At 35.3% G+C, this 25,554-nt stretch overlaps 1 protein-coding gene across 2 annotated transcripts; it reads left to right on the top strand.

Moving 5' to 3' along the window:
* Positions 1-7,115: 7,115 nt before the first annotated feature.
* On the top strand, positions 7,116-20,974 carry UFM1 (ubiquitin fold modifier 1). Of its 2 annotated transcripts, XM_057309003.1 has the most exons (7): positions 7,363-7,475; positions 7,552-7,608; positions 7,685-7,861; positions 12,102-12,159; positions 15,702-15,741; positions 16,931-16,963; positions 18,377-20,974. In XM_057309003.1, coding segments are annotated over exons 1-7 (435 nt in total). In that variant the 5' UTR covers positions 7,363-7,473; the 3' UTR covers positions 18,445-20,974. The 2 variants fall into 2 exon arrangements, with proteins under 2 accessions (XP_026348956.1, XP_057164986.1); XM_026493171.4 differs by lacking the exon at positions 7,685-7,861 and having other exon boundaries at positions 7,116-7,475.
* Positions 20,975-25,554: the final 4,580 nt, after the last annotated feature.

The following is a 25,554-nucleotide window of genomic DNA, read 5'->3' as shown; positions in this document are numbered from 1 at the left end:
ATATAATGACAACTAGTAATATTTTAAAATAACTGAAAACAGGGGTCTGATGACCATGTTAATTCTTAGGACAAATTACAAAAAATTAAACATTGTAAGAAAATCATGTCATATAATTCCATACAGAAAACTAAAAAGAAAAAAGAAAATATTAGTTAGAAACAAATCTAGAGACTCCTGGGTGTCTCAGTTGGTTGGGTGTCCAACTTTTAATCTCAGCTCAGATCTTGATCTCCGGGTCGTGATTTCAGGCCCTGCATTGGGCTCCATGCTGGGTGTGGAGCTACTTAAAAAAAAAAAAAAAAAAAATATATATATATATATATATATATATATATATATATATATGAGACAAGAATTTACAAGAAAGAATATTATACAACAGTAAAATAAGAAGATAAGGAAAGTTCATTTTTCCTTTAAGAAATAACTACTAAGTTCATTCAATTTACAAAAGTATTAAATGAAAATTTCCAATATATATGGAAATAAATTTTTGTCTTCTTAGAGACTAAGTATTTAGTATTATTATATGAAGGTGCATGCTTTAGTTTGAAGTATGTTTCTACTCTTTTATTTGTAAACTCATACCAGTTATCATCATTATTTTTTCATTTTATTTTTATAAAAATAATTTATTTTAATTGAGATAACCTGGTTTCTTCTCTAAATAACATATTCATCCATCTGTGTTTGTCTTCTTTTTTTGTTTTTAAATCACTCTTTACCATTTTTATTTTCTTATGTCATTGTAATTATAGTTCTTAAATGCCTTTGATCATTATTTGACATTATTAAGAATAGGATTAAGAATAAGGAAGAGAAACTTTGAAGGGCTTGTAGTGTGGTTTTATATGAAACATTTCTTTTGCAATATTATTTCTGCTACATATAGATTAATTATGAAACACATTTCCCATAAGTTAATGTGAAAACAACTCAGTAAATTAAGACTCTGGTACAGGAACGTTAGACAGAAATGAAAACTCTCTCCACTCCACCCCCACCGAGCCTGCCTACTCAATGCAGTGTAGCCTGAAGTGGCACATGTCTTCAATAAACAAGTGGCAATTCCTCAGTGATTAATTATAGGACTTGTTTTGATGTGAGAAGGATCTTTTGATAAAGTTCATTTACAATTCTACATTTAAGAATGTGTTTTTTTCTTATACCAGCAAGTAAAATAGCAGGAACTAAAGAAGAGAATCTGTTTGCATACCAGAGGAAATAGTTTTATGTTATACCTAACAGGAACAATATAAAATATTCCTAAACTTATCTCACCAGTAAGATAGCCTTGTGTCTGTGAGATTTTAAGGAATACCTGATTTCACCAATAGTAGAATTACTAGATCATTTAAGATCCTCAAAGCAAATATCCCTCTGTACTAGAACAGAACAGCAGTCAGGAAACCTGAAAGATCTGTTTTGCCCCAAACTGGTTTTATAATTTCTGGGCCTTAAATTCTGCCTTACTGAGGTATCAGGAAAATATTTCCAAGTAGTAATAGAGGTTTCTTTCTCCTTTTTAATCTTTACTTCATTACTCTTTCTTCTGTTCAAAGACACTAGTTCATAGAGAGGAAAACCACCATAGAAAGAAAAATAAGACAATTCTAAGCTTGTGAGTTGCAAAATATATAAAGTAGACACTTGACAGCATAATTTCTGAGCCACATACATTTTCCTTCTGCTACTTTCTCAACCTTCTCTAGCCAAGATGTTAAACTAATCTGGGCTGAACTAAGGAGGAAAAGAAAATTATAGAGTTAGGACATGGAAGATATTCCTGAAAAAATGGACCTATTTCTTGATCCCGAGGAAAACAACCCCTACAAAATTATAGAACCCGAGAGAAGATATCTAGTTCTTGTTCCACTGGGACCCGGGAAAGCAACAAAGTCCCCCCTCCATTCTGGAGAAAGAAACACATTATAACCAGTCAAAGAAGACCCAGCCCTGCTGAGTTTCCTACATTCACAGATTATCTCTTATATCCCTTAGATAGGACTGGTGGGTCTGTGGACACCTTGCCATCATTCAAAAAGAACACATATCCCCAGAGAAAAATGGGATAGTAGATATCTCAGATGATGTCAGTGGATATAAACTACATTGGGCATATGGACAGATAACAACAAACAGATATTCTGGAAGCCTGTATTCAACATATGACCCCAAGAAGAACTGTAGTGGAACCATATTGGATCTAGAAATCCCAATTTGACTCAGAAAACTTTGATTTGGCAGGGAAAAATCAGGTTAACTTAGTGCCAGTAGGTAGCAATTTGCTTGAAACAGAAAGAGACAGAGAGAAAGAAAAAATGAATTATATTTTTAGTACACCAGAGATTGGGCTGTGAGAAGTTCGTATCCATTATAAATATATTGGATTACATAAATCAATGTTTCCCAATGCCCCTTTTTTATTGCAAATATTTTAATGTTCCCTTTTTAATACTGAATGTAGGTTCCTAGATAATACAAACTACCTACACACATAATTTTTTAAAATTTGCATCATGTCCTATCTGTAATATGTAAGAGAAATAAAGGTAAATTATAATAATTTGACATGCACATTAATATATGTTTCATATAAAGTCTATACAATGAAGTGAAATGAAGCTGTTATAGTGAAGTGGGTAATACCTGTACCAGTGTGTAAGGTAATCATGAGTATAATAGCCACAAACATACCTTGATAACGCTGTATTGATTGGAAATTCAAATACTGTGAAAAGTGTAGCAGTTGATTACATGATTTTTCAAAAAGCTTAAGAAGTCTTGAAAAGTACCAGGAAAAAATGAAAAGTAAATCTCTTCTTGATTTCCATTGTACTTGCATACCTTGAAAATATACTATTTTTACCCTTTCCCACTCTTTGCATTTAGCATTGCTAGTCCCCTGACAACCTGCCCACTAAAATTCCAATATCACTCCCAGTCACTTTTTTGTAACTGTGGGGTTTTTTTTAGTCTTTAGAATCTTTAAACTTTTATTGGAATAGAATATACACAAAGTACACAGACCCTAAGGATAACAACTTGATGAATTTTCATAGAGTTAATACAGCAGTATAATCAACACCTGGGTCAGGAAACATCTTATCAGCACCCATAAAGCTCCTTTTATACTTCTGTCACTGTGCCCCAAAAAGCAACCTCCATGCTCACCTCTAACACCATAGATGAATTTTGTTGATTTTGAACCATATATATAAATGGTCTCATTCAGTGTGTACTCTTCTGTTTCTGGTTTCTTCTAGAAATGGTACTGTCTCTACTGAACTCTCTGAATTCTTTTGCAACATAATATAAAATGATTCTACAATTATATGAGAAGAATAACTATTATTATATCTGGCACAGGATAAGAAATCTAACTGACTTCGAGACTGAAGTGAGAAAAACTGAGTATCTATGGCGTAAGTGTAATATTTATAAATAAGTGATCGTAGATTCATGGCATATCACGTTGAAGAGTGTAGGCTCTGAATCCAACCTTCCGGGGTTCCAATACTAGCTCTGGCACTTTACTAGTTTTGTGACCTTGAAAAAATTAATTTCTCTTAACTTCCTCATCTGTGAAAGAGGGATAACAATATTTGCTACCTCAAAGTATTGTTTCGTACTAGCTAAGGATATGGCTTAGATCCTTAAACTCTTGTAGAGAATAAAACCTGGTTTTAATATCAGATATCTGAGTTCAATCTCATTTCAACAACTTACTTAAACTTAGGATAAGTCCTTTAATTGTTGTGTGCTACTTTCTTCTTCTAAAAGTAGAATATTAATAGTACTAACCTCATAGCTGCTGGAAGAATAAAAATGAGTCAATATATATATATATAGAAGAAACCATAATCTTGTGTTTGGAATAGATCTGTCAGAGGTTATTTTAATTTTTCTAACAAGTAATGTTCCCATTAAACAAATAATTCACACAATATTTAGAGAGAAAATTTAATTATACAAGACTGGTAAATTCCTGGGGTTTTTTGTGTGTGTTTTGGGGGTGGTTTTTTTTTTTAATAATTTAAAACGTTTTCTCATAATGAAAGTACTTTACAAATTCTATAGTTAAAATATTGCAAGTCTTGTCTCACATTTACAAGGCTTATAGTCAAACAATGACCTTCCTAAGAAAAGCCTTTTTTTTTTCTCATTTAACTTCAGGTAATATTTGGGAAGGGTATGGAATCATAATCATCAAGTGCAGAGGTGCCTGGGTGACTCATTCAGTTAAACATCCGACTCTTGGTTTTGGCTCAGGTCATGATCTCAGGGTGGTGAGATCAGCACCATGGATGGGGCTCCAAGCTCTAGGCAGAGTCTGCTTGGAATTCTCTTCCTGTCCCTCTCCCTATGCCCCTCCCCCCTCCCGCCCCACCACAGCTCACACCCTCTCTCTCTTTCCCTAAAAAAAATAAATCAATAAAATAATAATCAAGTGCAACACATTTAGAGCTGTGATCTCCTTTAAGTCTTTGCCTGGCCTTACTAGGCTCTAATCTCACCTATATTTCATTGTTCTCTGGCTCTCAGGGATGTAAATTTATACTCCCTATGTTAGGATCAACACAGCATTTATATATTCCCAAGTATTTCTGTCTACCAGATCAACTCTCCCATTTAAGGTTTCTTGTCATTGCTTAATAACTTAAGGGACACTCAAAATTTAAAGTCTATGTTTTGTGATTCCCTTTATACTAAATGCTGAAGATAATACTTAGCACAAAGTAAATCTTAATTAATTTTGAGCCATTATTATTATCACTGCTCCAATGATATCAATTTCCCATAGAGGACTGTAGGTGGAATAAAGATAATTTTTTAAAATGACCATATTAAACCACACTAAAAATATCCATTCATTATCAATTGGCCAGGCTACAGTTTGTTTCCTATAATATGAAATGTCTGGTTTCAAAAATCCTAAGATTTATCCCAGGGAAAACCTTTCGAGGATTACCTACTTAGAGTATCAGGTGATTTTAGTCATAATCATAAATATAATCAAATTAGGGTAAAAAAGTTTGGAAGACAATTTTTTTTTTTTTTGCTTCCAAATCTGACATTTTCCATCTTATTTAAAGCTGGTTACAGATATACTGGTAAGAAGGATTTTTATGACTACATAAGCAAATCTTTTTAGTTCTTATACAAATTTAATTTCCCTCCAATTTCTTTCTAATAATGAGAAATTTATATGCTTTTGCAAACAGAACATTGGTATGTTTCATTTATATTTAATGGGTTCTAATCTGGTCATACTGTGCACTCTATAATCATTTCTGCCTCTACATGATACTAATTGGATCCCTTCCAAAACACATTAGGCCATTTATGCTGTTTGTTGCCTTAAAATGTTGTATTTGCCAATTACTTCCTAAAATCCAGTTTGCTTTTGTTTACGGTCATTAAATGTACTTCAGCACTTGAATGTTTCGGTAAGTAAGATTCTTCTTCTGATATATTTGCCAAATTTTGCTAAATGCCCTAGCAAAGTTTAAAAGAACAAAAAAATATTAAGTATAAAAGAATCTATTTATCAATTATTTTCTTGTATCAAGAAAATAAAACTCAGAAGGCTCTAGAAATTATGCTGTGATTCCAAGGATACAAATATATGAGTAGGAGGGTATTGAGGTGGGAAAGAATTCTAAACATTTAGGAATAGGTAATTTTCAACATGTTTTGAACACAATGTTTTCCCCCTGTCCTTTTGATATATTATATTAATATGTTTTCTAAAGAGGCAATGGAGTGTGAGTAGTGAAATCACACTGCCTGGGGTTGAATCTTGTCTTCACTACTTTTTATAAAGACAATAAAAACTCTAAACAAAATATTTTTGCTCTTCAGGATTTTACAACATGTTTTTACACATGAGCGGAAATAAAACTATAAATAACGAGATGCAAATATTGTTTAAAATATATGATATGTATTTCTAGAAATAAAGAGTGTAAGTATGTACTCTAATCTCTTCATTGTTTGGCTATCTGACACCACGTATACACAATCAGTAGTTTTCTTCTTATTGCTATTCTCAAAAATCTTAGTCATACCAACTAATCCCATAGTTTCAGCTATTAATAATGCTAGACCTGTCAATCCCCAAATCTATCAATCAACATTTGCCTCCAGTTCTCTCTCTATGGCAAGACCTGCATTTTTATAAGTGAAGAACACAATGAGTGTCATGAGACTATAAAAGCCTTTCTTTCCTAAGTCAGGGTGAGCACTCTGTCCCTGGGGAGCTGTCACCACAGAAGAGCACTGATACAAAATTACAGAAATTGGTCTTTAACATTCCTACTGAAGTTGCTTCCCTATTCCTCTTAGATATCTCTCCTTAAAAATCTAACATAATATCCTAAAAATTAACTAGATCTCCTCGTTATTTTAGTACCTACCTGTTTCCTATTTTGTCATTCATTGCATCATTTCTTAGAAAAGGCATTACAGACATTGTGAGAGGGATGTTTATTTTGCAAACACAGTTGCTTAGATTCGTAGTAAATTTCAGAGGGCATTCAGTCTGTCTTCACATACAAGAACTTGTTAGATCATAGAGGGTTGGCACCTACCTATCTTACTCATTCCAGCATCCCCAGCATTTAGCTTTACTGCCTGCCACATAGAAAGGATTAAAAGTTTGTTATCAAATTGAATAAATGTGCTGATGATGGGCCCCCTAGATCCCTGGTGTAATCCTATCAAACCACATAACAAACTATTGGAATCTTGTTCGTGGATTGCTCTTTCCATCTACACTCCAAGTTCCTCTAGCACAGGGATTTTTCTCACTAACTCGGTAACTCTGTTATTTGTTGAAATTAGCCAAACGTCAGTATTGTAAAGTGGTAAGGGGAAAAAATTGGAAATACAAGGTATAACAGCACTACATTGCTGGAAAGACAGAAGAATATCAACACTAAAGAGGGGCGAAGATTCCAGCTTCTTGAACTCAACACTCTAGTTTTTCCGCGAACAGGTTGCCTTAGCAACTTCGTGGAACGCCGGCCTCCCAGCCCCGTCCATCTCCCCTCCCCTCGCCTCGCTCGCGTCGCCTCACTCTGCGCCCGCCTACTCTGTGCACTTACTTCCGCCCCAAGCTGCCAGCGGGGACCTAGAGGCCTACCGTCTCTACCCACATTGGTATTGCCTGACTGAAAATACGGCAGAAAATAATCGAAATTAGAAAATTTTTCTTCCATACGATCCATGCTTTAGTCTCGGAGCTTGAAATGTAAAAGAAGTAGCTCTTTGTAACTTGGAGGCTCCGTCTAGCACGAGCAACAGGAGCCGATTTTCAGGCAGTGTCTTAGACAACAGCACCTTTGGAGGCCCCCAGTTTGCTGAGGGAGACGTGGATCTGAGTAGGGCGGTGCGTTTCCGGGCACCGCGGAGGAAGTGAGAGACCAGGCGGAATTGTCGGGGGTCTCCACCCGGAGTGGCTCCACCATGTAAGTGTTTGCTGACCCCGATCCCAATCCCTGGTCCCGCTGCACGACTTTAACTCTCTTCCGCTCTCCTCCTCAGGTCGAAGGTTTCCTTTAAGATCACGCTGACGTCGGACCCGCGGCTGCCTTACAAAGTGTGAGTAGCCTGGCGGCGGTGGGCCTTGGGGGCTGGGGGACCAAGCTGGCCTTCAGATCCTTTTCCACCCCAGCAGGCTGCATCCCATCATTTCCCCCCTTCCTCGCTCTTCCTGGGGACTCCCCATCCCACCCGAGCCTGAGAGGAGACATCCCGCGCCCGCTCCGCTGTCAGCTCTCCCCGGCACGAAGGAGCGGGGGCTTGTGACGGGAACGTTGCTGCTGATAGGTGACCTGTCCACGGGACTGCCTGGGTGCGTGTTGGAGCGGGAGGACGTGTAGACGGCTCTTAAGATTTGCTGGGGTCCTTCAACAAGTCCCTGTCTGCTCCTGATTGGAAAGGCCTTTTGCCGCTTTGACCAGCTGTTACAGGAAGTAGGGGAAGACAGCCCAGTCCAGATTCTGAAATTACTTAACGTTTATCACTGTCCGGCTTCTGATTTCCTGCGTGAGTGACTCAACAGTCGGGCGTCACAAAGTAATGAGCCTCAAATCATAGACATTTTATGTTGAGATTTAATAAAGTGTAATTAGTAGGAATGGGAAATGCAGAAATAGGGCAGTTATCCACGCGAGGCCCTTTTTTTTTTTTTTCCTGTAGCAGTTGAATGATGGATTGGCACGGGCTTAACTACTTATCCGGAATTTTCAGTGATTTTAGATAAATGTTATTGAGGTTATTGCAGCTGAAAGTCACATTAAATGCGGCAAAGGATAAGACTTCAATAGGATTTTAAGCATAGTTAAGATAATTAATATCGAGACCTACTTAACCAAACTCTTAACAGTCGTCATCAGCCTCAGTAACTTAACTATTTGTGACTCATTCAACTTCTGCCCATAAGCTTTTTTGATCATTTGATCTCCAGATGAATCGTTTTTTCACCTTATCTCAAATAATCACGGTTGCGGCCTGGAACCTTAAGGTCTTCTTGAGTAACTGCTTCGGCTAAGGTGTCATTTTCCAGTATGCTCTGGTGGATGACCACATTTTCTTCTTCTAATTTACACTAATATGTCTTCTGTAAAAAATGTTTCTTTTAATTCATTAATCGGACTGCTTTTCAAATCTGTCACTACCTTCTTCCCCCTGCTTTACCCGGTTCCTTTTCTTACTCTCCTAGAGTCCATCGTCCGGTCACTCTGTCTGGTGGTCCACTCACCTCAACTCTGGTGTTCTGCTGTCCCCAGTATGTTTTGCTTGGTGAAACACCCAGCTCGGAACTCAACCCCTATGTTCTCTGTACATAGTTGAATGTCTTTAGAGAAAATTACCCTATTAGCCTGATGGATTTTATGTAAAAGTCGTAACTATGCTCAATAGTATCTAACGCTCTGCTACGGTTCCCAAGTTTGCTTATTTTTCTTTTTATTCTCTGAAAGGATTTTAAAACAATCTGTCCATGCTTTCTTCAGTGCTTTTCCCTTTTTCTGTAACCATCAGAGGAAAATTCATCTTTCCATCACCACATCCATAAAGGTACTACTGTGTCTATAAACCCATAATTTTTATCCACCATCCTATTACAAAGGAAAACATGAATTTATTCTTTTTTTTTTTTTTTTTTTTAGATTTATTTATTTATTTATTTAACAGAGATAGAGACAGCCAGTGAGAGAGGGAACACAAGCAGGGGGAGTGGGAGAGGAAGAAGCAGGCTCATAGCGGAGGAGCCTGATGTGGGGCTCGAACCCAGAACGCCAGGATCACGCCCTGAGCTGAAGGCAGATGCCTAACCGCTGTGCCACCCAGGCACCCCAACATGAATTTATTCTTATGAAAAGCCAGCTGTACCACTTGGGCCCTGGATCTCATCTATTTTAGTCTTCTCAAGATAAAAGTAGTTGGAGTCCAGAGATCCCTCTCTCATCATCTTTGATTTCTCCCTTTATACTGGGTTATTCTCATCAACGTATAAGTATTCTCTAGGAAAAAGAAGGAGGAAGGGAGAAAGTTCAGTTAATATTGGTGACTGAATGAATATACTAGGCATACCTACTGTTTAGTGTGTATGGAGTGTGTGTATATGTATAATTTATATGGGTGTGTGTATATAAAATACGTATAAAGTGTGTGTGTGTGTAAAAGGTTAGTTACGCTGTATATCCTATTCAGAGTAATTGGTAACTAGTACTTGCGTACTATTAAATGCAATTTTTAAAATTTATGGGAGAACATGCTTTGACTTTTTAATGTCAGTTTTCACTTGCCAAGCCAGTAAATATATACTTTGATAGAAAGATGTCCTTTGAGTTTCTAACATTACTAATAGTTGAATTCTAAAAAGGATGTTTCGGTTCCAGATTTGTTCTGGGGGATGTCAGAGTTTTTGTTGTTTTGTTTTGTTTTGTTTTGTTTTTTGATAGGTTCACTCTTGGTATTGCCATTAGGTCATAGAAATGTTGAATCAAATGTCTCTTGTAAAAATGGGATGAATTAAATACACCTTTGACTCTTTCAGTCTGATTCCTGTATTTCCAGTCTCACTTCCCACCTCTTCTCTCCTCTTCCTTACTACCATAATCACTTAATCAAAGCTTCAGTTACTGTTCACATATTGATAAGCAAGCCCTTTAGGTCTCTCTCCTTTTATACATGTTCTTTTCTGTGTTTGAAATGCAGTCTTGGGACCACCACTTCTGGACAAACAACACCCTTTAATAATCAGAGTGTCACCTCAGTAAAGATTTCTGTAATTGTCCAGGGAGTTCATCTCTCCCTTCTTCAGTTCCCTACAGAAGCTTCATTCTCAGTTCTCTATAAGAGCACTTGTCAAATTTTGTCATATTTCTGTTTATATGTAATATTTATTAAAAAGACAAATTTTACCAGTAATTTACTTTAAAAATTCTCTTAATATACAGAATAATTCCCGTGGGTTTTTTTTGTTGTTGTTGGTTGGTTTGTTTGTTTGTTTGTTTTAGTGTTTAAGCACCAAATTTGCAAAATGGTGCAACTAACAAACAAATTCAATTCTAGATATAATCTGTGGAGTTGCAATAACTCCCAGTCCCTCTGTGATTTTCTGCCCCTTAGAACATGCATTAAAATATGTTTTCATTTTATGTTTTATTGAATTATCTTTGGACAGTCTCACCAGTTTAAAATACAGGTAGAAATGTATTTTAATGAATATCAGTATGACATTTAGGTATGTATTACAGGGACATTTCCTGTCTGCAGTTCACAAGTGAATTAAAACCCTAAGGTTTAAAAGTTCCTTTGAAGCAGAATTTTAGGAAAATGAATCTCAGTTTCTAAACTGTAAATGTACTATGGAAATACTTGCCAAGTACAATTCCCTACTTTGTAAACTATCACATTCACATTTAGTAGATATTTTTTAAACAAATGGCCATCCTTTAAATTTTGTTTTTATTGTCTCCAAAAAATTAAGGAAAGAAAAGGGGACAAAAACGATGTCCAAGTATTTTCACTCTTTAGTGGTATTTTGGAGAAGTAGAATAGAATCTATTCACACTTCTCCTACTGGAAGTCATTATAATGTGTTGTGGCAGCTAGTGATGTTTATATTCAGTGATCTGTAACTAAGTGAAGAAATGGGACATATACCTAAGATGGTACATATGGTAATTTATTAAAACATTAAAGAACAATACGGTGGTGACAAATAGAGAAGTTTCAAAGAGAGATGATAGCTTGGCAGTCACTCCCCTGCTTTGAAAGATAATCTGTTTTACAGACTCAAATCATTTTTATTTATTTCATATCAGGAATTTTTTATATTTTTTTAACCTCTTTCTGTGTTTCTAAGTGTTTTCTTAGGGTATAATGACAATTCTGTTTTTAGTTTTTAAATTGGAAAATTCATACAGATTGACCATTTATCAGTAATCTTTCATAACTTGACAGTGTACAAGTCAGTGACAGAATCACACATTTCATGTCCAAAATGTTATTTCAGGTTGTATTAAGCCCTTTTTCTAATGACTATATAAAGGTAGAAAAATCACTTCACATTTTATCATAGTGAACATATTCATTTTCATCAATTTAATCTACTATTTCAGACTTGATTATTAAGAGTGCATTGGAAGGTTCATGAAAAGGTTAAGCTAGACTCTCACAATAAAAATAATGACCTTCCCACATCAGGTGAAGAGGTGATTGGACTGGAGGTGGTAAAGTGGACTGATGACTAAGGAGAGATTCAACTTTTTGAAATCCATTTGTGGAAACAAGCCTCAGCCTATATGCTAGACCTCTTCAAATCAAAGTATTAAAAATATATCAAGTTTCACCTACATAGGTTAATTTTCAGGTGGAGCTGTGGGCATCATCTCAGTTATGAAACTAATTGCTTTTTTTTTTTTTTTTCATTTTAAAGGGAATGAACATAGTATGCAGTCAGAATAGACAACCTTCAGCCTCAAAAGACAGCTTTGTCCAGCTCTACTACATTAGCCAAAATAAGGAACAAGGGCCTTAAAGAATAATCAGTTTTTAAAAAATTCTTTTAATTCTTCTTGCAGACTTAGTGTTCCTGAAAGTACACCTTTCACAGCAGTCTTAAAGTTTGCAGCAGAAGAAGTAAGTATAGAAATTGACACAACCTGTATGGAATGCAGTTTGGGAGTATCTTTTTCAAACATCTTTAAATTTGAGGGCGCCTGTATGGCATAGTCGGTTAAGCTCTGACTCTTGGTTTCAGCTCAGGTCTGATCTTAGAGTTGTGAGGTTGAGCCCTGGGTCTGCTTGAGTTTCTCCCTACCCCCCTCCTGCCTGCTCGCTCCCTCTCCCATTCTCTCTCTCTCTCAAATAAATAAATAAATCTTTTTTTTTTTTTAAGTCTTTAAATTTTGGATGTGCTTTGGCCCACCACTTCCACATGGATTCATTACTAGGTTTATACTGTCAAAAAGTTAAGCCCTACTTATAGGTGTAAGTGAAATGTAAGTTAAGACTTATGGAAATAGGAAGAATGAGTTAGACAAATCTCTATTTAATGCAACAATTGAAAATTATAAGGAAAAGTTTTACCGAAATTGAAAAGTTTTGAGGATATGGGAATTTTTTTAAACAGCAACATTATTTTACAGTGTAGTCTGTAAGCCCGTTTTTATTCATTTTGATTATAGAATTAGAATTTTGTAATGTCTTTATCATATTTTTGAAGTTTTCTGTAGGAACATGTCAACTGGTTGCTTTTAAAAGTGTATAGTCTTTTTTTTAGGTTTTCGGTTCTTAAGAAATAAGATTTTTTTCATCCAGAGTTATCAGATGCATCCATAAAGCAACTCTTTGGACATAACACTCCAAGAATAGCTTGGTCTGTTGGAAATGGCACAAAAGTCTGACTTGGGAGGCTTTTAATTGTGTCCTTAATTATCTGTATAACATGGGCAAGCCGCTCAATTTCTCTTTTCTTCAAATTGCATATCCTGTAAAATGGGAGTAGTTCACGTCTATCCTTCTTGTCTGATTAAATGATTTTGAATAAAAATATAATTGCATTTACTGATATTTTGTGAAGTTAAAAGTGCTTAAGTAACTCAAATCCAAATGTTTTGATTCAGAATCTCCGAAAAAGTTTATAGTCACAGAAAAATAATTTTAGTAACTAATTAAGCTAGCTTAACCTATAATCCTACCCTGAAAATCAGCCAACCCGTCAGTGCTTACAGATATTGCCCGGGACCACTGACATCATTGATCAGTCCTTCAAATTTGAACTGAAAAGTGGTAGTACTTGTTTTATAGTCAGTTTTAATCTTTTTCACCCACATAGAATAACTAAAAAGAAGTAGGAAACAAATCTGAGTACAGCATCAGCATTACTTTCTGCTGTACAGATTACCTACAAGAGCGATTCCTGGTCCTGGGGCATAGCAGATCCCACAAATTGCAATTTAAGAAGTAGGTCAATTTGAGCTATAATTAATAGTTTGTTATTATATTCTGTAGTTATATGTGTTCTTTGTAAGGCAAAGGCATTGTTGTGATCTTGGTCTTCTGGTGAAAGTATTAAAAAATCATAACACGCGATAGAAAATAAACTTAGAAATTTAACATAACTGCATATATTTATTGAGGTTTTAATGTAGCTTATGACCGTTATGAATCGCGGGTGTTACACATTTAGAAAGGTTATGACTGTCAGGCAACAATGAGCAGGACTTTCACAAGATGAGACATTATAGGATCTTACAGTGAGAACAAGAGTTGACAAACTGAGTGTGTGGATTTAAATCCCTAGTAAAATGTCTTAATAAAAAAATAAGAAAATTCCCCAATAGGACTAAGAAATAATTTAAGTAGTGAGTTGTCAAAACCTGAGAATAGCCTTTTAACATCCTAAATTACAAGATTTAGGGGGTCTGAGAAAGAAATGAAAATTTAGGAGCATGAAATACTTCGCATCCAGAAGAAAACTTGTCAGTAGTGTAAGATGAACATAATAGTTGCTGAATTTTACATCACTAGTGATGCTTCCCCAAATTTCTGCTCAACTGTTGCTTCTACATTCTAGAAAAGGGAGAAATTATGTCAGCAGTTGCTTATGGTTTTTAATGATCATAAATATGCTGCCACTATATGGATGCGGCTAAAAATGCATAGCTTATCCTAAAACGGACATAACTGAAGAATAAGACACTCAGTAGGGTAACTAGAAACTTTGTAATACTCAAGTTTTAGAAATCTGAGATGTCCTGTAATTAATTTGGGTATTTGCTCCAAGTTTTATTAAGTATTACAATCTCTATAAATAATTTTTGAAGTATTTTAATATTTATTTTAAGTTAGGTTTATTTAAGTTTTTTAAACCCTTAGAAGGACATTTACAAATAAAAATGTACCATATAGGCAGTAAAGTTATGTGTTTATTAGGTAAATAATCCAATAACACATTATTGTCCTTACACATAGTTAAATTTTTATTTTAAAACTTGATTCTTTAACTTATAAATTAAAATAAACTTTTAGTTGTTTTTCTTAACTATGTATGTGTGACCATTATAAATACCCAGAGCAGCATTTCCCAGAGTATTTTTCCAAGACCACTAGAGCCACCAAAACAACAACAAAAACCATGAAAAACTAAAATCAGTGGCCAAAGAGTATGGGAAACACTTCATTCACCATTTCCTTCTTGATATTAAAAAAAAACTATATTAGCTGCATTTATATTAAAGGATTTTGAAAAGAATACTACCTTAATTTAGTGTTTTCCAAACGTATTTGATCACAAAGCTCTGCTGTAATACCTATAAAACTAGTCTATAGCATGGAAGTGCTTAATAAATATTTGTTAGATAAATTAATGAACTTACAAGTACATGAACACATTTTGACAACTACTGGTCTTTCAAGAACTAAGAGAAGACATTTCCCTTTAGCTACCAGTAAGTTTCGTACCGCATTAAAGATTTAGAAACAGCATCTTTTTACACCTCTGGAAGTAGATCAGTGGAGTCTTACTCTTATTGTTAGACAAGTGGTAATCACATGATTTTCTAGGTGACATCACCTGCACCTACTGGAACTTAGTTGTCTCCTGGTGGCATAATTAGACTATTGCAATCCTGTGAAATCTAAGTCAGCAATACGTTCAATACAGAGGAGAATTTGAGGAAGGAATTTGAACTTTGGTTGGTCTTCCATTAAACAGAAGAGAGCATTTGTTTGACCTTACTGTTTCTACAGAGAAATCTTAGGAATGTTCCAAGCAATTGTTTTGCTTTTATTTTTGATATGTAAGAGAGTTATATATGATAAAAGTAACATGTGTAAGTCTGAAAGAGTAAACATTGATCGTAGATTTATTGACAGTATTTTTCTTTTTTTGTAATGCGTAAAATAAAATGCATTTTACAATCCCTGGTGTCCTAGATACAGTGATATGCAGTATTTAGAAAAAAAATATTGTTCATTAAATATAAGCCATTTATAGTATTTTCTTTGATGACATTACTTATCCTAAAAGATAAATCACATTTTGGGATTATAGAATTGATTATATGTACCCCATCCTTGCTAACCATCTTTTATAGTTTATATAAATATTTATATATTTTTATATAAACTTTTTATAAAAATAAAATGTATTTTTTTTTCCTTTTTCTCCTTTTTAGTTTAAAGTTCCTGCAGCAACAAGTGCAATTATTACCAACGGTAAGAATTCATTTTACAACTATTTATTACCCCAGAACTATAGAAATTGTTTTAAAAAGTCAAATAAATTAAGATTGACTTAAATACAAAAAGGCCAAAATTTATATAAACATAAATGATATACATAATTGTAAACACTAAGTCAAGGTTATTGTCCTTAATGAGCTCTTTTCAGTTTCTTTATGCTTTTGGTATAGTATAGCACTTTACAATATCTCGTGTCCTTACCACTTCATGCTAGATTATTACTAAAATAACTTTTCCCTTTATTTAACAAGGTGCATTGTTTTTTTAATAAGTTGTAGATGCTTTTAGAATATAGGAAGTTAAATGGGGATGCACTATTGCTATAGCTTTTTATCACTTTCTTGTAGTAAACTATTTCTTGTAAGCTTGAAATAATGAGGATTTTATTCCATTAGATCTATAGTTTAAATTCTAAATATTTTAGAATACTAGTAATAATTGTGATGAACTAGCCCGATGAGAAGATACTGAAATAAGATGAAAGAGTAAAGATTGCAGGAAGGCCTTCAGGGTCTTGCAAAGATACAAGGTAGTATTTGTTGGTGCTGACCAGTGGTTCATGCGCAGTTAGGATAGTCTGAGGGAAGATGGGTTTAATGCGCGGTAGTACGCTTTAGTATAGATAGAATTTCTCATTCCGAAACATTCCGTATGCTGTCACACTGAAGTGTTTCTCGACCAGAAAAGAAAGCCAGCCTGCTTCCTGGAAAGTTTTAGATTTACAAATTAATTAGCTGTTAGGAAAGTGCTTTGTAAACTTTCATCAGGTGTCACTGCAACTTGAATTAAATGACTTTGTGGGCTCTCCTGGCCTTAAGATTTTATGCCTCGGGAGCAATATGTAAATGATTAAGGACATACCTGAGGTACTTTTGCCTTTATTTTTCACTGGGTGTGGGGTGATAGATGCATTATCTTCTGTGGAACTATCAGGGTGATGGCATTGACAGATGTTTTTGTCTAATCCCGCAGTGTGTGTAAGTGCATAATTATAACGGATTTCAACAGGTAGCTTATCTGAAAGATGTGTCATTCGTGTTTTTGGATTTAAATTGTTTGGTTTGTGCCTATATACACAGTCGTGGCAAATCTCTTGTTACTATTAAACCATTTTAGCTTTAGAAATAAAACAACTTAGATAATTTTATGACTTATTTTCTAGATGGAATAGGAATAAATCCTGCCCAGACTGCTGGTGAGTATTTGTCTGAAACTCATGGGGATGTGGGTAAGGCTATGCATATCAATTGATACTGAACACGTAATTCATTCTAATTAGACTAGATAGGATTTTTACCAGGCTAATAGCTGTTTTTTAGGAGTTACATAGGAGTCTTTATCTATGTCTCTGAGTAATAATTTGTTCTGTTATGGATATCAGTTACATATGCTTTTGGCTACAAGAAAGAGAAAAACTTCACTAATAAGCATTAAATGTGTTTAATACATGGAACAAAAAGGAACAGATCGTACTCTTAGGGGAATAATGATTTTGACCCTACCTTTATATGGTAGTGGGGAGGTAGGTAGTACATGGGAAGTGCTTAAAAGTTTGCTTTATCCATAGTAAGCATTCAGTAAGTGCTAGCTGTTACTGTTGTTTTAAAAAGTACAGTCAATTTATATTTCAGGGAACTTAGTCCACACTCAGAGCTTCAAACTTGTGTTACACAGTGCTGTATATTGATGTCCTAACAAGGAGGCAAAGTAAAAGTAATATTAAACTTTTTAACGGGTAGTTTTATATTTTTTAGTGTACCCTTTTTCGCTTATAATCTAATTACACTGTTTTAAAATTAAGCATGCTTTAATATAATGTGATCTTAATTTGAGCAGTAGTTATGTGTAAATCATTCTAAAGTACTTCTGTATTGTAACAAAATTATATTGTCCTCGTAAGGCCTTGGAATTGAAATTTAGCTATACAGAAAATGAAGAGGGATTTAAAATTGTAATTTTTTTTACTTAAATCAGTAGTTTTAAGTATATAATGTTACTAAATTAAAAAGATTATTGAAAATCCTGAGGCATTTTATTGTGGAGATGTCTTTAAACCTAGGTTTAAAGGTTTTATTTCTTCTTAATGTAGAAATGTTCAGTAGTTCATACTAATTTGAGTTACTGCTTCTTGTAACATGCTGCCTGTTGTATTACCCTTCGAAGTTGAATTGTGCATATCATGGGGTGTGAAGAAAATTTCAGCAAGTGGTTGAGCAAAAATAGGTCAGATCAGGTTTCTAAACTTTTGTCATTTGTGGTAATTCAGATTTACTATTCCTTCTCTCCTCACATATTTTATTAGGTATTAAATTAGCAAGTATTGACGGTTAAATTAAAATACATTATTGTTTGCTGAGTGTATGTGTTAGTACTTTTGTGGCTAGTGTTCTTGTGTAAAATTGTCAGACATTTGGTTGGGTTGTGAAGATGTGAGAGGAATGGGAACAAGCCTTCAAAAGCCTGGAGTTAGATTCTGAAGACATTTGAGCTTCCGTAACACCTACTTACTTTACACCTCTTTGTAACTTGTATTACGATAGTTGTGGGAATGTTAAGATAATCTGTCATTTTTTACATACCTAACTCTATGTTTTGTTTGTTTGTGTAGGAAATGTTTTCCTGAAGCACGGTTCAGAACTGCGAATTATTCCTAGAGATCGTGTTGGAAGTTGTTAATACCTCTACTCGGAACATAGGATGACCTTTCCAAATAAATATTGGTATTGTTGTAAAACTGAAATCAGGCATTTAAAACACTATGAAAACACCGGTAGTTGATGAAATAATGAAGGGTGACTCTGTCCCTTCTTGTTATTCACACTTTCCTGTGAAGAGGGACTGCTTATGCATAGAGGGTACCATCTCCACAGAAGATCAGAGTCCGTCATTGCTACCTCACAACACATACAGGTAGTTCGTTTGGGCTAAGTGGATTATCCAGCTGTGTTTTGTAAGTGGTGGTTGCTTCTGATAACTCTTTCTGAGAACATTGGAAAATTAAAGTTTACTGAATCTTCCTATTTGTCTGAGTTAAAAATTTTAAAAGAACTATGGGTCATACATGGCAGTTTGCTTGATAGCATCTGACTTGCACACTTAAAAACAGTTGAATGCTTAATTGTGTATTGTTCATGATAAAGGATATAGACATATCAATGAATACGTAACTATCTTAACTTTTTATCATTCAGGTTTTTTTTAAGTTTCAAACTATATCAGAGACCCCAAAATTGAATTCTTTGATCTAACCCTTATGTGTAAAATTGATATCCCACACCAAAGAGTTTTAACTATGATCTTGCAGAATCCAATACTTGGTAAGAATTGAGAATAAAGTAGAAGTGTTCTTGCTGAGTTATGTATCCATTATCAGTCTCTGAATACAACCTTTATTTTATTTTATTTTATTTTTTTAAAGATTTTATTTATTTATTTGACAGAGACAGCCAGCGAGAGAGGGAACACAAGCAGGGGGAGTGGGAGAGGAAGAAGTAGGCTCCCAGCGGAAGAGCCTGATGTGGGGCTCGATCCCAGAACGCTGGGATCACTCCCTGAGCCGAAGGCAGATGCTTAATGACTGCGCCACACCCAGGCGCCCCTGAATACAACCTTTAAAACAGGAATCCCCAAGAAACTCTTGCCTTACTGAGGATAATATTTCTAAATAGCATTCAGGAAGAGAGTATTGGAAAGATCTGGAATTCACAACAGAGCTCTAGGAAATGCTAATTGGAAATGCTGATTATTATACTTCCTAAAGACCCAACATTTAAGGAGGTGTTAAGTTTAGTCACTGAAGTGAATAAGAAGTCAGGAAAGGGATCTTGGGGAAGCCCCAATGACCGGTTTGCTAGTAAGGAGGAAAGAAACAAAAGGCACAGTGAAGGGGAACAGAAAGCTGTAGCAAAGCATCCCAGAAAAAACCAGCTGGATTGGCAAAAGTGCAGAAAGTGTGTTGTGGAGAACCAAAGAGGAAAAGAATATATCTGACATTGTCAGCAGGAGCAGAAGGCAATTAAAGAAAGCAAAGTGTAGGCTTTGTCAACACACAGACTTAAGAATTCCCCTTATGATAATCTAAAGAATGCTATGCATAAGGGAAGATTTTATTTGCCCTTACAGTGGAAATCAGTATCTATGCAAATCTTGAAAGATGAAATGAATGCTCATAGTGATTCAGAACCAATGCTTGGCCTGGTATATTCTGGATGGTGAGTTCCCTGGAGGCAGGCTTTGTGTCTGTCTGGCTCTTTCTAGACCTGGAAATGTAGTAGGCTTTCAATAAGTACTGGCTGAATTATTCATGAATAAAGTATCTCTAAGACCAATTTTTATCTAAGCATGTTTCAGTTATCTTCCCTGTCATAGGCCCAAGGTTCATTGGGAAAAAAATGTGTAAGGAAATGCAACCAGGTCAGCATCTCAAGGGTGACATTGGCAGTTAACTTAAGAAATTAACCAGATGTTGTCATATATTTGACAAATGAACAGTAAGATTCTGAATTGTAAAGATGGAAAAGTATGCTTCAAATATTTGGGGAAGCTTTTATTTTTCTAAACAAAACTGATGCTCAAAGACCCCAGGTTCTTAACATCATTAAGCCTCAGTTTAACCAGAAATTTATGAATATCCATTCTCTGAATTTTTAAATTTAATTTAGATTTCCCTCCATCCTTTTTTTTTTTTTTTAAAGATTTTTTTTTATTTATTCGACAGAGATAGAGACAGCCAGCGAGAGAGGGAAGACAAGCAGGGGGAGTGGGAGAGGAAGAAGCAGGCTCATAGCAGAGGAGCCTGATGTGGGGCTCGATCCCATAACGCTGGAATCACGCCCTGAGCCGAAGGCAGACGCTTAACCGCTGTGCCACCCAGGCGCCCCCATCCTTTTTCTACAACAAAATCTGCCTGCTGTGTTACATAAGTTATGATGTCCTGTGCCAGAAAGTAATTTAATACTTCTGTTTTTTGGTTTTGAAAGTTTTGTTGTAGTAAGTCCTTAAATTAAAAACATTTTCCTAAAGAACTGGATATTTTGTTATTGAATAAATGTGATCTGTAAGTTCTTTGTGCAGAATGTTTTGAAGTGTCATATGTTGCTTAAATACATTATTGGTACATAATTAATATCTTACAAAAATACATTTTGTCATACTGTAAACTGTATTGTCTACTCTTATTTCATTATTAAAGCTCCTACTCAGCACACCTCTTGAGCCGGTGTATAACAAATGTTGCAAAAAAAGGTGGGGGCAAAGATGATTAATTGCCATAGGTCATAGAAATGAATATATACTTCCAAATGCCAGTCCTTTTTCAGGAACAAAAAGAGAATATAGTAATTATGTAGACTAGTAGGTTCCAAACCTTAGAGAATTCAAAATATGGATCTCAAGAAACCACCCCTAACGTTTGAATCCTTAAATCCGGTATGTCATAGAGGAGTCTGTTTAAAAAGCAGTCCTGGTGATTCCTGTTGTGCAGCTGGTTTTGAAAATGGTAAGGCCAACCTTTTCACTTTATAGATGAACAAAATTAAGTCCAAGGGGTCAAAGTGACTAGGGTATGTTCTAGAATTTTGGAATGTGTACATTGCACTTGGTTCTCTAGTAGCTAAGTGCAGAGATACTAGCTAACAGTCTCTCACTGGTAGTAAAACCTCATTTTAAAGTGTTTCAAGTACAATAGTTTTTGTGGATATTTTATTTCTTGAAATTAGTTATTCAAAGAAAAGTTAATGGGAGGGAAACTCAGTCCCCTTTAAGACCCTCTCTCCCCAAATTAAGATATGAAAAATATCTACCATGTCTTTTACTCAAGGCATTGAAATATTTTTGAACTTCGAAACATTAATACACTTTAATGGAGCAATTCTGAATTGACTGTTAAGTGTTCCCAAGGCTGTTTATAAAGCAGATTACACAGGTAAATTGTATATGTAGATATATGTGTGTCTATATACATATGTATATTTACATATGCAGTTTGTGGTTCTATATGTATGTACACATGTATATATGATTTATATATGTAATTCACCCAAAAAATGTATTGAACATCTGTTTGTCAAATATTTTGATACACTTCCTCATTCGTCACAACAATTCAAATTATTATCCCCATTTTACAGAGGAAGGAAGGAGGCTTAAATAGGTTGAGATTTGAATTTGACCCCTTTTATGACTTTGGAACTCTTCAGATCATACAAGGAGAATTTTTTAGTATCTTTATTTTTTCCACAATATACCAAATCTATATCTGTATTGAATTATAAATTTTAAAATATAAAAGAAAATGTCTAGGACTTCAATTCTTATTTCAGAGTACATAGTATGTGTGTAATAATCATGAATGGCATTACTTTTCAATACATGGTGTAAATGTGATGGTGTAAATATGGTAAAATTATAGGACATTAAGTAAAAGTCAATCAAATAAAGATAATTATGATTCTGGTGCTACTCCATAGGTTGGCAGAGTAGGAGCAGGACTAGGGCGCCATGTACATCAGCTCCATCAGACAATTTGTGTTCCTGTAGTGTTCTGTATCTTGCAGATGCAGCTTTAAGATTGCTCTTCTGACCAGACTGGTGCCCATAAGCCCCTCCAACAAATTCTGGAACTACCTTCTGATAATACTAGAGATAGATACATCATTATTTAAATCAGGCTGTGTAATTGAACCATCATTTGAAATAAACATTCTCAAAAGGTTTAGCCTGTCCAGCCTATTAGCTACGGGCTCCAGTTGCCTAAGCCGGGTATTGGAAACTCATTAGAATTTTTTCCTTTCTTTTGCCGTAGCAAACCCATCACAAATCTATGTCAAGATCTCCTACTGTAATTAAAGCCCTCATCCTCTCATAAATGCTATTAGAAAAGCTTCTAGTCTCTGTTCCCTCTTTCACACTTGTAATGAGGTTTTTGGCATGGAAATACGATTGTGTAATTCCACTAGTCCAAATCCCACTGAATACAAATCTATATATGACATGTGAGACCCTTCATGAACAGGTCTTTGTTCAGTGTCATCTGTTAACCACGACTGATTTGCACTGCAGCTATACTGAGCTGCAAATATTTAATATCTCCGTTGTGCCGTAGTCTCACACCTCCATGCCTCTACTTTCTCCAGTGGTCTTCCTGAAAAACCTAGGATTGATTCTTCAAGTTTAAAAGCCGTGGAGCCTTTCCTCACTCCTCCCAAGCAGAGCGAGGTATTTAACTCTCCAAGCAACCATTGCATTTTGTATGTTCCCTCGTTGTAGCAATTGTTACAGAGTTACCATATTTGTCTCTGGTTTAAAGTATAATTTTATAAAAGAATAAGATTGTGACTGAAACAGGATTTCCCAATTACCTTGCCCCATAGTAGATAATAAGTACTTTATGATCAAGAGACTACATAAAAGAATAAAAATTTTGAAAATTGCAAGTTTGTGGTTCATGCCGAATAACTTATTTTGCTAGAATATTTAGTTAATGAATATATTCCTCACCATTTCTTGTAGTAGAGAATTTACTCTTGATTTAAATGAATTAATCGCTCTTTTAAAAGTGAAAAGCATTCTCCCATTTTTAACAAATATATATTTATTAGCGGTGTCATGGCAATTGCTAAATGCCAGAGATGAAATATAATCAAGACTCATTTCCTTTTCTTTGGGTCCCCAAAATTTATACATTTCAGAAACCGCAAAATCTGAAGATGTAATTATATGGAAATGAAGATGTTTATCAAGCTCCTTTTTAATGTGCTGGGCACAGTGCGAGGACACTTCACAAGCTTGATCTCACTTAATCCTTAATCTCTGTATAAAATGATGATGTTAATTTTTTTTTTCTTTACTGTTAAGAGAGCCAGGATTTAGGTTAATGTGTCCAAAGTTAGAATGAGATTGGCTCCTAGGGCTATATGATTATAAAGTCTGCCCTGCAAATCATTACATGTTTGCTATCATTTTCCCAGAATTATATTGAAATATTTTTCCAAAATGAAAAAGGGTACTTCATAGCTTGCTTTTGAACATTTCTGTAACCTCACTTGGCTTGAAAAATTTAACATTCAATAATCTGTATAGACATACTTAGACTTTTTATATATATACACACACACAGCAAAGAGAATTGTGAACATTCGAGAAGTAGGTTTATGGCTCTGTAATCTGCTTTGCTATACAGAGGGTGTTGTGGTAATTTTGTCTTTGGATGCAAAACAGCGGCCAAGGTTGGCAGACAAACGCAGAGAGCCAGTTTTTGGCATAAATCTCTGATTTTCTGGCAAAACTCGTTAGCAATGTAAAAACTGTTATTGAGAGCATATTGTGATGATACATCATGTCAATATTTGTTTGGCTGTGTAACACTGTGGATTTAATAAATTAATTCTTAAATGTACAATTTACAACTGATGAGCTGTTTCAGAAATAAACTGTATGTGGTATGTGTTGTCAGTGCCACAAACATTTTGATGTCTCAAGGACTTGCCTCTCTGATTTTTTAGATAAATGTATGGATGGATTAGGGCTTGTTGAATTAGCTTTCAGTGTGCAAATTACGCAGGAACGAATAAGTGAATGAGTGAGTCACAGAGGTCTTAATCCTTTGTGACTTCTGCCATAAATCCATCATTATCTGCAAGACTGTTTTACTCTGCATTCCCAGTTTGGGCATAGAATTAGGCGATGCCTAAAAAAAAAATTGTTAAGTTACTAAATCGTTTTTTGTATGCTTATTTTCTTGGTGTATGAGAGAGGTATACGTGGTACTTTGAGCCTTAAACCTAAATTATAAAGGAAAAATCACTATTCTTCCTAAAAAAAAGTACATATGGACAACTAATATTTCTTGAGTTTCTAGTATGTATTAGGCACGAGGTTTTACACTTCTATTCAATCCTCTTTGTAGTCTATGAGGTCAATAATATCTTTTCACCTTACTTCGGATTATTAAAAAGCTGGATCTTTCAACGAGATTTGGTACTTTCCCCAAGGTTCTACAATAAGCAGCTAAGGTGTTAAGCTTTACGTTTGCAGCTGCAGGACATACACTCCTAGCCACTGCGCCTCACGGCCTCTGTGCCAGGGCCCTGGGGCGTTCACCTAAACCTGGAAAGCTGGTGCCTCCCTCTGGCCACCTTCTGCCTCTCGCTCCAGTTGCTTCTTCCTCATTCTCCTAGCCTCTCCAACCCCTCCATGTATCTTTAAGCCTGTGAGACAGGAGGGTGACATGAATATAGTTGCATCTATATTTCTTCATGTTGCTTCGTAGCTATCTACTTGAAATTCTTGCATTCCTTTCTTCAGGCATTCATTTACCAAGGATGAGAAATAAATTAGACCAGCTCAATGCCCTTTGGAATTAAAGGCCAGGCTTGGAGAGCATGCTATGCCACGGCAGCAGTTTCTAGAACTTCAGCCATCTTTCTTGGTCTCATTGGATGTTCTCATCCCTTGTTTGAGGCCTCACAAACCCCCATTACAGGTTGGGACTCACAAAACTTTAGCCTCCACCAGATAATTTAAATGGCGTCTAGTAAAGAGTAGAGGATCCCCAAGGCCAAGGTCAACGAAACTGGGGATAGGTAAGAAACCATGTGAAGTAAAAAAAGGTAGTTACCAGAGGAGACGGACAAAAAAAGGCAAAACTTAGAATTCAGGAATGAAAATGGAATTAGAAATTCTAAATGGGAAGACTGGTCAAGAATCAGAAATCTCATGGGTAATAAAAAGGTCAAGGCATGGTAGGTATTTTGGGGTTTGGAGTGGCAAGAGCAGTGGATAAATTCA

This window comes from Ursus arctos, unplaced genomic scaffold (genome assembly GCF_023065955.2).
Source record: "Ursus arctos isolate Adak ecotype North America unplaced genomic scaffold, UrsArc2.0 scaffold_10, whole genome shotgun sequence".
NCBI classification, from domain to species: domain Eukaryota; kingdom Metazoa; phylum Chordata; class Mammalia; order Carnivora; family Ursidae; genus Ursus; species Ursus arctos.
The sequence above is the reverse complement of the archived record's forward strand: the minus strand, read 5'-3'. Positions and strand labels throughout refer to the sequence as shown.